Genomic DNA, 12,419 nt, shown 5'->3' with positions numbered 1-12,419 from the left:
CCTGCACATGGGATCCATCCAGAGCCACCACAGGAAGGAAAACCACTGTTACAGAGGCAGGAATGTTTTATCCTGCAAAGTACCAGCCTGATTTAAAAGTCTCTCTGCCTCCAGGATGCCTCATCCTCCCCAGTCAGCAGAAGGAAAGACTCAGAGGTTTCACATAAAAAGAGGTTTTTTCATGGTAGGAAAAGGATGAAAGTAGGGAAAACAGAAGTAGAAAACAGTGACTAAAATGAGGATGCAGCAGTTGAAAGCCTGTGTGGTTGCTGGCTTAGCTCAAGTCTTTAGTCTGAGCCCTTTCTCCCTCTGCCGAGTGCCCGGTGTACACAGAGCCGCTGAGCAAATGGTAACCGAATATTTTAATCTGATTTTAACAAAATTAAAGCCCCTGCAACCCGAGTGGGAGAGCAAGGCAAACAGCAGAGAGAAAGGCTTAAATGTGCCTTTCCATCCCGCTAACTCCAGGTTTGCTCCGGCTCAGGCAGCAGAAGGAGGCGGCCCCTGCGCTCGGAGCCAAGCCCTCGCCAGAAGCGCTCCTGCCAAGGACAATCCTTTGCCACCATCCCGACACTCCGTTCCCATTTCCCTCCCTGTTATCCCATCCTACCAGAGGCATTTGGCGGCAGTGGACGGGGAGAAGCCTCGGCAGAGCCTCCCATTTCCAGGGGGGCTGATTAATGAAAGGCTTCTCCATTATCGGGTTATCGCTCCCCGTTTTCCTTAATTGAGGCGAGGCACCTCCATCCTCTAAACTTCAAGGATGACAATAATTAGCGCAGCGAGTCGTTATTGCTCTCATCATCTCTCCCCTTCAGGAAGTACAAGATCTAAGGCACCAGCCATGAATAGGAAATCCAGCTTTGCCAGGCACACTCTCCCCGACCTCGGAGCCGCCCCGCGATCTTGTAATGAGAGGATTAGCCCAGAATACATATGTGGCCCTTTAAAGGAGAATATTTATTAAAAATACATCAATATATCGCTGCTGGGGGGTGCACATGCAGCTTATTAACAAGGGACCCCCCTCCTGAGAGGGCTTTTGTCAGCAGCAAACAGAGCTGGGGAGATAAACACAGCAGCTCCTGTAATTAAGAGTAGCCCTTGTGTTAATGCTGGTTGCTGTTACAGCGGCTTATTGTCAGCTGCAGGGCCCGGGGAAGCAGGATGATGGCAAAGGCTAATGCTGAAAGGTGGATTTAGTTAGCAAAAGATGAGCCTGGGACGTGGATTTTAAGCAAAAGGTGAGGGAAAAAAATTATGCTTGGATTTAGCCATCCTCAGGCAAGATTTAACTGCAAATTAGGACTTAGAGAGTCACAGAATGGTTTGGGTTGGTTAAAGATCATCTCATTCCAGCCCCTGCCACGGGCAGGGACACCTTCCACTATCCCAAGCCGTGTCCTACCTGGCCCTGGAGCACAGAACTCCTTATTTCCCCTTACTGGTGAAACACACACACCCCAACAGAGATGTGTATGTAAACCCACCCTGAGCAGCAAGAACAGGAATCTCAGGACAAAGAAAACTTGGGGAGAGTTTGTGTTTCTGCCTGTACAGCCCCCCAGCCCAGCAGCAACACCTATATGTGCATTTAAAATAAATACCCTGTGTGCTGCAAAGCTCTTCAAATCATCTCAAATCATCTCCCTGATGATTTGAGACCCTGGCAGGGGCTCAGAGACCTTGGCATGGAGTCAAAAACACCTGTGCCTTCCATTTAGTCCATGGAAACAGCTCCCAACTTTGTGTGAGGAGTTACAAGCCACAGGAGTTTGAGTAGAGTGACAGGGAATTTGTCACAGGGTGGAAAAGTAGAATTTTGGGGATTTAGAATGGGGGTTCAGGAGGCAAGGTGGAGGGATCTGGGTGTGTCCTGTCCTTCTCCTTCTCCTTCTTGTCCTCCATCTTCTGCTGGGATGGTGACACTGCTGGATTGGTTTAGAGTAGAGACAGACTGTCTAACATAGCTGATAGGTATTGGAAGATTATTGCAAATAAAGCACAGGTAGTTCTTAGTACAAAAAGCCAACAGCACCCCAAGGGCAGGGACTGTGCCACAACCTGACCTGCTGGACAGACCTCAGCAGGGCAGAGAGAGAATGAAATAAATAAGAAAAAAATAAACAAGCTTGAAAAGCAGAACTGATGAATCTCAACTTCTTCAGTCATGGGGCTGGGACTAAATAGACTTTCCAATACCTCAAAAGTCACCTCAGCCACAGAAACCTGGGACCCCACATCCCCCCAAAACCAGCCCAGAGCCCAGCTGCCCCTGCCCCACCCCCAGCAAGGTGAGGGGAGAGGGGAGGTCACATTTACATTCTATTATACCTATAAAAACACATAATATATTAAATATAGAGATCAGATAGGGGGAAGGAATTCTTCCCTGTGAGCATGGTGAGGCTGTGGCTGCCCCTGGATCCCTGGCAGTGTCCAAGGCCAGGCTGGATGTGGCTTGGAGCACCCTGGGATGCTGGAAAGTGACCTTGCCCATGGCAGGGGTGGAACTGGGCAGTATTTAAGGCCCCTTCTAACCCAAACCATTCTGTATCCCATGATATTTCGATATTCCTGCTCCCTGAGTGTCCCATTTTCAGGCTACAAACATTCTCAGGAGAGCAGTTGTGTTCTCACACACACCAACAAACAGGCTGCTCCTGCTGCCTCTCCTCACCAGGTTTCAGAGCCCTTGCAGAGGACAAGGCACCAGTTTCTCTTGGTTTCAGCTGGGTAACAAAATGCCTCACTGGGCTGGGAAACAGGGGCTGGTCCTGCTCTGCCAGGGCAGCCAGCACCTTGGAGCATCTTACCCAAGATTTTCACTCCATCACAGGAGCCCAAAAGCAGGATTTTAGGATTTCCAGACATCCTGGAAAGCAGAGCTGACTGTTTGGGAGCCCAAGTGCTGCTGTCACAGCTTCACACGCCCAGGGACTGAGTCCCCAGCCTGAGGCATGTGCAGAACAACCATTTTTTGCTGTATTTAACACCTGGGTGAAGGCTGGGCCCCCGTTCTGAGTCACTGAAGATCCAGCAAATCTTCTCAGCCATGTGGGGGGAAGCAGCACTTAAAATTTCAGCTGTTGTGCTTCCTCAGCCAATTCACCACTGCATCCATTGAATTAATAATGACCAGCCAGGGCCAGCACTGCTGATACAGACCAGCTCCCTCTGCTCCTGAAATATTTATTGATTTTAAAGAATTCTATCCCCAGCCTGGTGCAGCTCAGGTTGTTTTCTGTAGGGTTGGATTAGGATGAGCCCGTTTTCTTAAGCAAGAGAGCAGGTTCTTCCAGGATGGCCCTGGGCACTATTGATGTGCTGCAGGAGCACTCTGGCTCTGAATATGAGCTTTGAAATGGTCTTTGGGGTCCTTATTTTCTCTGCTTTAAGCTTGGTTGAGGTGGTGAGGGGTGTTTTACCCAAATAAATCCCGTGAGAACTTCACAAAGGCCACGAACCTTCAGAGTCTCCATCCTCTCGTGGTCCCACAGTGGCACAAAGAGGGCCCACGGCCACACCTGACAGTGGTTTTGTTCATATAAAGAATTGCTGATGTCCTGCCACGGTCACACTGGGGCTGAGGCTGAAGTTCAGGGTCTGGGGAGGGTCACAACTGCACAAAAAAATGCCCAAACACCCAGGTGCAAACCTGCCCTTCCCACAGAGGAAGGAGAAACCCCTGGACCTTGCCCATGCACACCGTGTATCTCTGCAAAAACAGGAATAAAACAAACCCACAACATTTTCAGCAGCATGGAAGGAGCCCTGCTGGAGGGCCCGCGTTTCCCCTGTTTAATTAGCTCCTCAGTGATGCAGAGCAGCTTCCCCAGGAGCCTGGAGATGTATTTTTAGGAGCAACCACTCCAGAAATAGAAGCATCCCCACAGGAAGCTGCAAACAGCCACCAAGGAGCCACGTGCTGGGCTGTGGATGCACGAGCTGAGAGCAGGACCTGCACCCATCCCCAGCACAGGGGGCTGTGTTGGTTTGGAAAGACAGGTGCCTAAAGAAGGCAGGAGCCTCCCCTGAAATGGAGAATGCAAACCCTCCCCACCCCTCCAAATTGCTGTGAATTTTAAATTAAGGGGCTCTCAGGAAAAAGTTATGGGAGCAGGAAATAACAGTTCTCTAATGGGGAAGAAAAATAAAAAGATAAAATAAACAATGCAGTGCACTAGAACAACACTGACAGAGTCAGACCTGACACCCTGTGAGTCAGGGTGCTGGCAGCAGGGCCATTGGAATTGTGGCTCAACCCTCCTGCAGTGCCAGGGGTGGTTCTGCTGGGGCAGGGGCTGCTGTAGGAAAAAGGATGTATTCTTCCTCCACAGATCCAGCGGAAGAAGAGGCAGCTGCTCTTCCTCTGGAAATCCAGTGGGAAGCCGTGCTGGTGTTCCAGAATCTCCAGATTATATCCAGGTAGGAATGCTTGGCTCCTCCCTCTGGGCTCACATGTCCCAATGGGATGCTGTAGCTCTTATCAGCCATGCAGGGACATTCAATCCCTGTTATCAGCAGGAGTGATTGTGATCACTCAGAGAGAGAGAAAAGGCAAACTGCCCACTCGACACCAGGCACCTGCCATGCAGATGGTGACAGAATTCATCCTGCCTTGCAATCTGGAACAGGGACACAGAGCAGGGGCACTTCCAGCAGCCACCTCAGCACCCTCCCAGAGATGCCCTTGGGAAAAAAAGGAAATGTAGAAATTCAAGCAGAAATGAGATGTTTTGTACATCCCCGTGTCACAGCACCAGGTGGGGTTTGAAGGGGACACAGCCCAGGTCACCTCCCCCAGTGAGCTCCTGAGCAAGCCTTGGCACTCCCATGGGCTCTCCTGCACTTCTGCTCATTCCTACAAACTTGGGAAACTCCTCAAGACTTCTACTGGCAGTCTCACAGGGCAAGACATCCAGAGGAAGCTCCAGCTCAGACTAATCCTGCCCCTGTGGCAAGCAGAGCTCTCAGCAAAACCTGAGCCTTCAGGAATGAGTCCAGCCCTGTTTTAAGCAAGTCTGGGAGATAAGACACCCTCTGTGAAGATATTTGGTTAAATCTCCCTCCAAGGAGCACCCCTTGCCCATTGCTCCCCCCACAGCCCCTGCCCAGGGGATCCACAGGGATTTGTGACATCTCCAACAGGATGGGAGAGAAAGCTGGAACGCTGGGAAAGCAGCAATCATCTCCAATTTGTTTTAAAGCTTTTGGAGACTTTACATCCCAGAGCATCACCAGAAGCTTTCTCCCCAAAACCTTTCCTCTCCAGCCAGGGCACAAGCACAGTTTGGGCCCAGGGAGGAATTTTTGCTGAAGATGATGTTTAACCTTGAAGCCTGGCAGAAATAAGGAAGTTTTCACCTTCTGGTTGCTCCCTCAGGAATTCCCACTCAGCCAGCAGAAACTCCCTCCACTCAGCTTCCACCAAGACCCACAGAAGACTCCCCCAGCACAACCCCTGTGCCAAAAGCAGCCTGGCCAGCCCTTTGGTGACCACCAAAGTGCAACCATCCCTGAGAGAGCTGCAGGAGAAAGCCAAGGTCACACAGGGACCCCGGGAGGACACCCAGCTGTGTCACTGCAGAGGGCTAACGTGGCAAAACCAGCTGAAAGATTTGGGGTCGGATGAAAGCTGCATGAGCTTTCCTTTTTTAATCACAAGAATAAATAGCTGAGTGAGTCAGTGCCTGAGAAAAGGCAGCAGCAGCTCCTGGGTAAACAACCTGCTGCTCCCCAGTGCTGGATACAGCCAGGAAAGGGTGGGAGGGAATCAGGAGAGGCAGCACAAATTCAGGGGGACACCTCAGAGCCTTCCCCTGCACCTCCAGTGATGCCTTCTAAAGGCTGACCTAGAACAGAGACTAGATGGAGTTTAAAAATTAAGTAGGGATTTATTAAAAGGCCTCAATGGATCCACCTTGGGCAGCACAAGAGCCCAGCCAGGGCTGCACCCAAGATGGACCAAAATGGTCACAAAATGTCACTGGCCATGGGGTTTCTCACTTTTATAAATTCTGCTCCATTTGGATCTTGCAGTTCATTGTCCCATTCCAACTCCAGCCCATCCAGCCCCACCCTGCTTGTTTTTGTCTTTCTAGCCCATGTTGTTTGTGCTCCTGGGCTGAGATTTGGCTCATTTGTCCTTGGTGCCCAGCTGGAGCAGGAATTGTTTTGTCTCCCTGCTCTGTGCACAGAGCTCACTGTCCCCTAATATGAAGCCCAGACCCACACACTAAAGCAGCACAGAATGTGAAAAATAGAAAAGCTGAACCTGAGGCATCACCATTCCCATTCTGAGGGTTGATGCTGAGCTGAAAGCAGGAGGAGCCAGGTTTGTAGAGGAGCCAGGCTGCACAAGCAGCACTCAGCCCCACATCACCCAGTGCAGGCTTCCCCGGTGCAAATCACCTCCAAAAAACTAAACAAATACCAGAAAAAAATCCATTTGCCAGCATCTGAACATCCCACTTTGGGCTTTTTTCCAAGAAGAGCATCCCTGTATCCATTAGCTATTGTCTCCCTCTAGTGCAGGCAGACACCATCCTGCTCCTCTCCGGCCTGGCTGGGCACCAGGGCTGGAGCTCAGCGGAGATCCCAGCCCTGGGAACGCACCAGGCACCAGCCCTACCTTTGCCCTGATGAATCAGCTTCTCACACTTTCACAATTGTTGTTTTTCTCATGCCATTTTCTCTCAGGGGGGAATTTCTCAGTGACCACATTGGAGGTGAGTGGGGTTTTATTCAGGGCTGGAGAGGACAGTGAGATGGAACAGCATCCTTCCCTCTTCCCAGGGCTCCTGGGGAGCCAGCCTGACTTCTCCTCACCCTTCAGAGAGGGATCAGCCTTTGCTCAGCTGAGCTTTCCAGGGGATCTTTCCACAGCTGCCTCTAACACCTCAGTACATCCCCTAAAGCCAAATAAAAACCTGAGCTTAAGTTTCAAAATGAAAAGATCTCCCGTCCTCTCCAGGGAGAATTCCTGCCAAGAGAGAAAGGGAATGATGCTGCAAATCTCTGCCCTTTTCAACTGAGCGCTGCAGCAGCAGCTTCACCCCCTGCTCTGCAGCTCAGCCCACAGAAAGTCAAGAGCCTGGAGACACGGGAATGATCCAGAGGCTCTCCAGGCACTGCTGTCCCTTCCAAAAGCATTTATTTATTTATTGAATGAGGCACCTCCAGCATTTGCAAAGCTCCTTTTGAAGGAATAAAGGACAAAAGGACATCACCTTGCCTGCAGAGCCCAGATCCCACTGGGATGATGTTTCAGAGGAGATTCCCAGCATGGGTGGCCAAGGGGACTCCCAGAGGGGCAGGAAAGGATCAGAGCCACAGGGACACCCCAGCCCAAACCATCCCCACTGAAGCTCCTGGGTTATGTTCTTAAATCATTTCAATCCAGTCAAACCTGCATGGATCCATTAAACTGCCACTTACACCCCAGAACAGGTGTTTGGACACCTGCCAGAGCCTCTGACCCCAACCAGGGCGAGTGTGGAGACCCTGCAGGGTTCAGATTTTCCTTGGATCTGCAGTTGCAGGGATGTCTCTCCACATCAAACACCTACACAAGTCAGGCTAATGGCATTGCAGTTTTACTCCATGGAATAACAACTCCATGAAACAACACTTCAGTGGCCACAGCTGGAGACCAGGGGTAGCTCCTGCTGTGAGGAAACCACATTTTCCAGGTTTTTTCTCCCTCTTCTGAGCTATTTCACAGCTCTCAGCAGGACTTGGCATGATCCACATCACTGGAACCATGTAGGGAAGAGGCTTCTTTACCTCCTGCCTGGTGAAGGCCAAATATTAACTAAAAACCAGCACAGAGGGGAGTGTGAACAGCTCAGGGTGAGCAGTTTGATCTGTTTCACCTCTGCAATTAACCCCCAATTAATGACTGACCCCTGTTTTATCACCTTCCCTCAGATAATCACATCCTCAAGCCTTCTAAAAAAACTTCTCCCAGCCCAGATTCCAGCCAGGGGTGGATCTGGGGCAGATGGACACACTGCTCACCACTGGCTTTGGGCTTTGCCACATCCAGTGTTTCCAGGTGTTCCTCCCCCTGGCACTCCCTGATCCTTCCCAAAGACAACACATGGCACAGAACCACAATTTAATTGGCACTTTGATGGGGATTTCTTGTATTTTTTAAAAAGCTGGTGCCTCCTCCTCTGCCCAAAAACAAGCACAGTGGGTGCAGCCTGATGCTCATTTTGGGGAGGGGAGAGGTGGAAACCTCACCTGAGTCATCCAAACTCACTTGAAAGAAGAGAGCAGGAACACCTTGAATAATAGCATCCCTTTATTTGCTGACACCATTACAAAAACTGATTACATTAGCAACCCAAAAAAAAAAAAAAAGAAAAAAAAAAAAAAAGGAGTGTGTTTACTTGAGGTTGAAGTCAGAGGCAGCTAATCCCAAAAATGTAATTAAGTAAAACAGTGTACAACATCAGTATTAAAATGTCATTTCCCATCGGTGACTTTACCACGTTGGAATTTTCTGAACAAGTTTTATTGAGCAAAATAAGATAAAAGATTATGTGTTTACTGTCTCTCCAGGAATGTAAAGGTCTAATTATCCAAACAGGTTTGTTTTTATTATAAAACTAAACTCTGGAGGTGTCTACAGAGTTGGGGTTTTTTCTTTGAAATCAGTAGTCTAACAAGGATTAGAAAAGACAAAACTCTGTTCAGTGTTTCTGACGAAGTAGAAAGGGTGAAAACATAAATAAGGCTTTAATTTGGCAAAATATAATACAATGCCTTCTGCTATCCTCAAATGAACGATTCCCCCGTGATTTCACTCTGCAAGAGAAACACAAATCACCAGGTCAGAGGAGCAGCCTCCCAAGGAGGGTTATAATAATTCCATAATTCCAGCACCTTGCCTGCATTTCCATGGGTGGAGCAGCCTCCCAGAGCAGCCAAGGTGCAGCAGCTCCTCTCTCCCTCCCACCTGGACACCCAAGTACCCTCTGCCAGCTCTGCTGCCCCTGCTTTACACAGGCAGGAGCATCAAAAGCTCCTGAATCAGGAATGTAACAAATCCCATCCTCAGCAGATGAAAGGGAGCTCTGACACTCCTCACTCAGTTTCCTCCCAAGACAGTTTCCAGTTCAGACCCAAATCTGCATCAGCTTCCTTAAAAAGTTCAGTGTCTTGAGCTTATCCAACCTTCAGCTGACTCTGGGTTATTTAACTTTATCTACAACTCCTGAAGGGTGCCTGTGCTCAGCTGGGCTGGGCTCTTTCTCCAGGCAGCACTGACAGAACCAGAGCACACAGCCTCAAGCTGCACCAGGGGAAATACAGGTTGGATATCAGGAAGAAGTTCTGGAATGTTCTGCCCAGGGAGGTGGTGGAGTCCCCATCCCTGGGTGTGTTTAACAAAGCCTGGATGTGGCACTGGGTGCCAGGGGTGAGTTGAGCTGTTGGGGCTGGGTTGGACTGGATGATCTTGGAGGTCTCTCCCAACCCAGTGATTCTGTGAATTCTGGGAATCACCAGGTTTCCAAGCTGGCTGAGTATTAAAATTAAAGCCTTGCCCACGTGTCTGTAACTGGATGAAGAGCTGAGGGCAGGCTGGTGTTCAGACACTCCAGCCACTGCTGTGGGTTATTTAATATCCTCCACCCCAAAGCAATCAGAGCATGGGAGTGCAGACAGTTTGCTGGTGGAGCAAACAAAGAGGAAAAAAGGCTCTGGGAGAACAAAACTTGGGGCATCCTGCTGCAGGGAGTAGCAGGGAGGGGTGGAATTCCCTGCCTACATGAGGGACAGAAGATTAGTCTCAGCTAACTGACAGGTGCATCCAGAGAGGAACAAATCCAGTCCCTACCAGGAGCTTTTTATGATTTGCATGTGGGATCTGGATGAGTATTAGGGAAACATTCTTCACTGCAAGTGTTAGCAGGGTCAGGCATTAGAACAGGGCAGTGATAGAATCCCCATCCCTGGATGTGGCACTTGGGGACATGGTGACTGCTGGCCTTGGGAGAACTGGGGGAAGGCTGGACTCGGTCTCAGAAGGCTTTTCCAACCATAATAATTCACTGATTGTAAAAAGCCTCATATTCTGACATGAGAGTTGTTAATTTGAACAAAGTCCCACCATAACACACCAGTGGCCTTCCCCACTGTCCACACCCACCTGGCTGTAGTGTCCTCATCCCTTTGACAGCATTTGGCTTACTGACACCAGCAGCTTCTTGAGGTGACCCACATCCTGGGTAAGATTCACCACCACATTTCTCCTTTTATCACTCAATTCCTGAAAGAAGGAAAAAAAAGGAAATCATTAAAAACTCATTTACAATCTAATTACCAAGAAAGCCCAGAATTAGATCCTCTGTATAAAATTACAACCCGTGGTGCAGAAGGGAACAATTCTTGTCAGTCAGAGGGTTATGGCCACATTTAAGGAGAAGATGGTTCAAAGTCAAGGAGCCCTTTCCTGTTCCAGGGAACCACCTGCACATCCAGCTCCCACCCTCCCTGCCTGGGACTCCAGCCCTCCCTGCTGCCAGGAACTGTGCAGGTATCCACAGCTGATCCAGCCTCAAAGGTTATTTCCCCACCAGCCTGGCTGAAGCCCCACAGATGTGGTTTATGACAGAGCCCAGGGTGCACAGGTGATGCCTCAGGTTTGAGCTTTTGTGTTTTTCAGATTCTGTGCTGCTTCAGTGTGTGGGCTCTATATCAGGGGATGGTGAGCTCTGTGCACAGAGCAGGGAGACAAAACAATTCCTGCTCCAGCTGGGCACCAAGGACAAATGACCCAAATCTCAGCCCAAGAGCACAAACAACATGGGCTGAAGGATGGGACTTGATGGGCTAAAGCTGGAATGGGACAATTAACTCCAATATGCAAATGGAGCAGAACTTATCAAAGTCAGAGACCCCATGACCAGTTGTCCCTTTTGGGACCATTTTGGTTCATCTTGGGTGCAGCCCTGGCTGGGCTCTTGTGCTGCCCAAGGTGGATCCATTGGGGCCTTTCAATAAATCCCAACTTTATTCTTTAACCCTGTCTAGTCTCTGTTCCAGGGCAGCCTCCACAAGGCATCAGAGGCCAAGTCCTGACCCCAGAGCTGCAACAGCAGAACTGCTGCAGCCCCAAGGACTGGGTGTGACTGAGGAGCTGAGGGATGTGACCTTAGCAGCACCCAACAGCCCAGCCCCAGGCAGCTCCAGCTGTGAAACAGCATTTGGAGCTGCCTGGAGATCCACACCCTTCCCCAGCCACAGCCATCCCATGGATTCACCCTCTGCTTCACACCTCTGGGGAATTCCCACTTGCCACCAACACCTGGACTTAAATGGGGGCTTCACACAATAGTCCAAGCACCAGAAAACACAGAGAGAAAGAAAAATGAAAGTTACCATGAGCCAGAAAGTTTCCTGTGCTGAAATGAAAATGCTGAGCTTGTGTTTTGAAACAAAAATAAAAGCCTTTTTTTTTTTTTCCTAAGAAATCAAGTTTCTTAATCAGGAAGTGTCTCAGCTGAAGATGGGCTCTCCTCCTCCTGCCTCCCTGCCTGTCAGCCTGGGCTAACACTGCTGTGTAATCCCTGTTTTATTATACATTTATTGATTAATTAACCCCTGTTTTATTATATTTATTGATTAACTCCTCCAGAGATGCACAGAGCACTCCACATCCAACACACCCACCCTAGTGCTCCTTATTCAGCTCAGAACACAGACATGCAGATCACCTGCAGGAGAGCTTTGCCTTGAAATCTAACAGCTAAAAATCAGCAGCTGTGCCATGGTGTCAGCAATGCACAAGTACCCAATTCTCCACAGGGGCTCTGAGGTGTTTGCAGGCTCTCAGCATCCCTCAGCCCAGCTCTGGTGTTACCCACAGAATGAGACTGATGCATAATAGGGGTGCAAATCTCTCCCCAGAGCTCCAGGGAAATTAGAGGGAGTTCAGAGAGAGCCATTTTCCCTGCTCCCATTTGGCTGGAAATGCAAAATGAGCAGTAAATCAAACTCAAGCACCTGCACCATTACAGGAACCGGGCTCAGACAAGAGAACAAAACAATCCACAGCAAAGCTCTCACTCCTGTAAACTGGTAAACATTTTTCTACTGTAAAAAAAAATCATTGGGATCTGTATTAGGGTAGCCTTAACCTGTTTTACCCTTATTAAAGTAGAAAATCAGGTCTGTCAAGGCTGAGACTTGGCTTAGCAGTCTCACACAGACTGATGGAAGTGGAAAGGTAAAGGCAATTAGCAGGCCAAGAGATGAATTAGTGCAGCTCTGGGCAGCAGTGAGGCTGCCTGGGCAGCAGCACAGAACAGCAGGAGCAAGGAAGGAGCCCCCAGTGCACTCCCAGCCCCTCTGGGAACAGCTCCTCACTCCCTCCCTCATTTACTGCATCTCCCTCCTGTTCTGTG

General features: G+C 49.5%; 1 protein-coding gene across 5 annotated transcripts in view; it reads right to left on the bottom strand.

The window, feature by feature from the left end:
- Positions 1-8,214: 8,214 nt before the first annotated feature.
- KTN1 (kinectin 1) overlaps positions 8,215-12,419 on the bottom strand; it is a 77,400-nt gene continuing 73,195 nt past the window's right edge. For 2 of the 5 annotated variants that reach the window (XM_084207654.1, XM_084207656.1), the window contains 2 exons: positions 10,163-10,282; positions 8,215-8,817 (listed from right to left, as the gene is read on the bottom strand). In XM_084207654.1, coding sequence (XP_084063780.1) covers positions 10,178-10,282 — 105 coding nt within the window. In that variant the 3' untranslated portion in view covers positions 8,215-8,817; positions 10,163-10,177. The remainder of the gene's footprint in view (positions 8,818-10,162; positions 10,283-12,419) is intronic. The other 3 variants (XM_084207658.1, XM_084207655.1, XM_084207657.1) reach the window with 2 other exon arrangements.

Source organism: Fringilla coelebs (assembly GCF_963513975.1).
Source record: "Fringilla coelebs genome assembly, chromosome: 6".
NCBI lineage: Eukaryota > Metazoa > Chordata > Aves > Passeriformes > Fringillidae > Fringilla > Fringilla coelebs.
The sequence above is the reverse complement of the archived record's forward strand: the minus strand, read 5'-3'. Positions and strand labels throughout refer to the sequence as shown.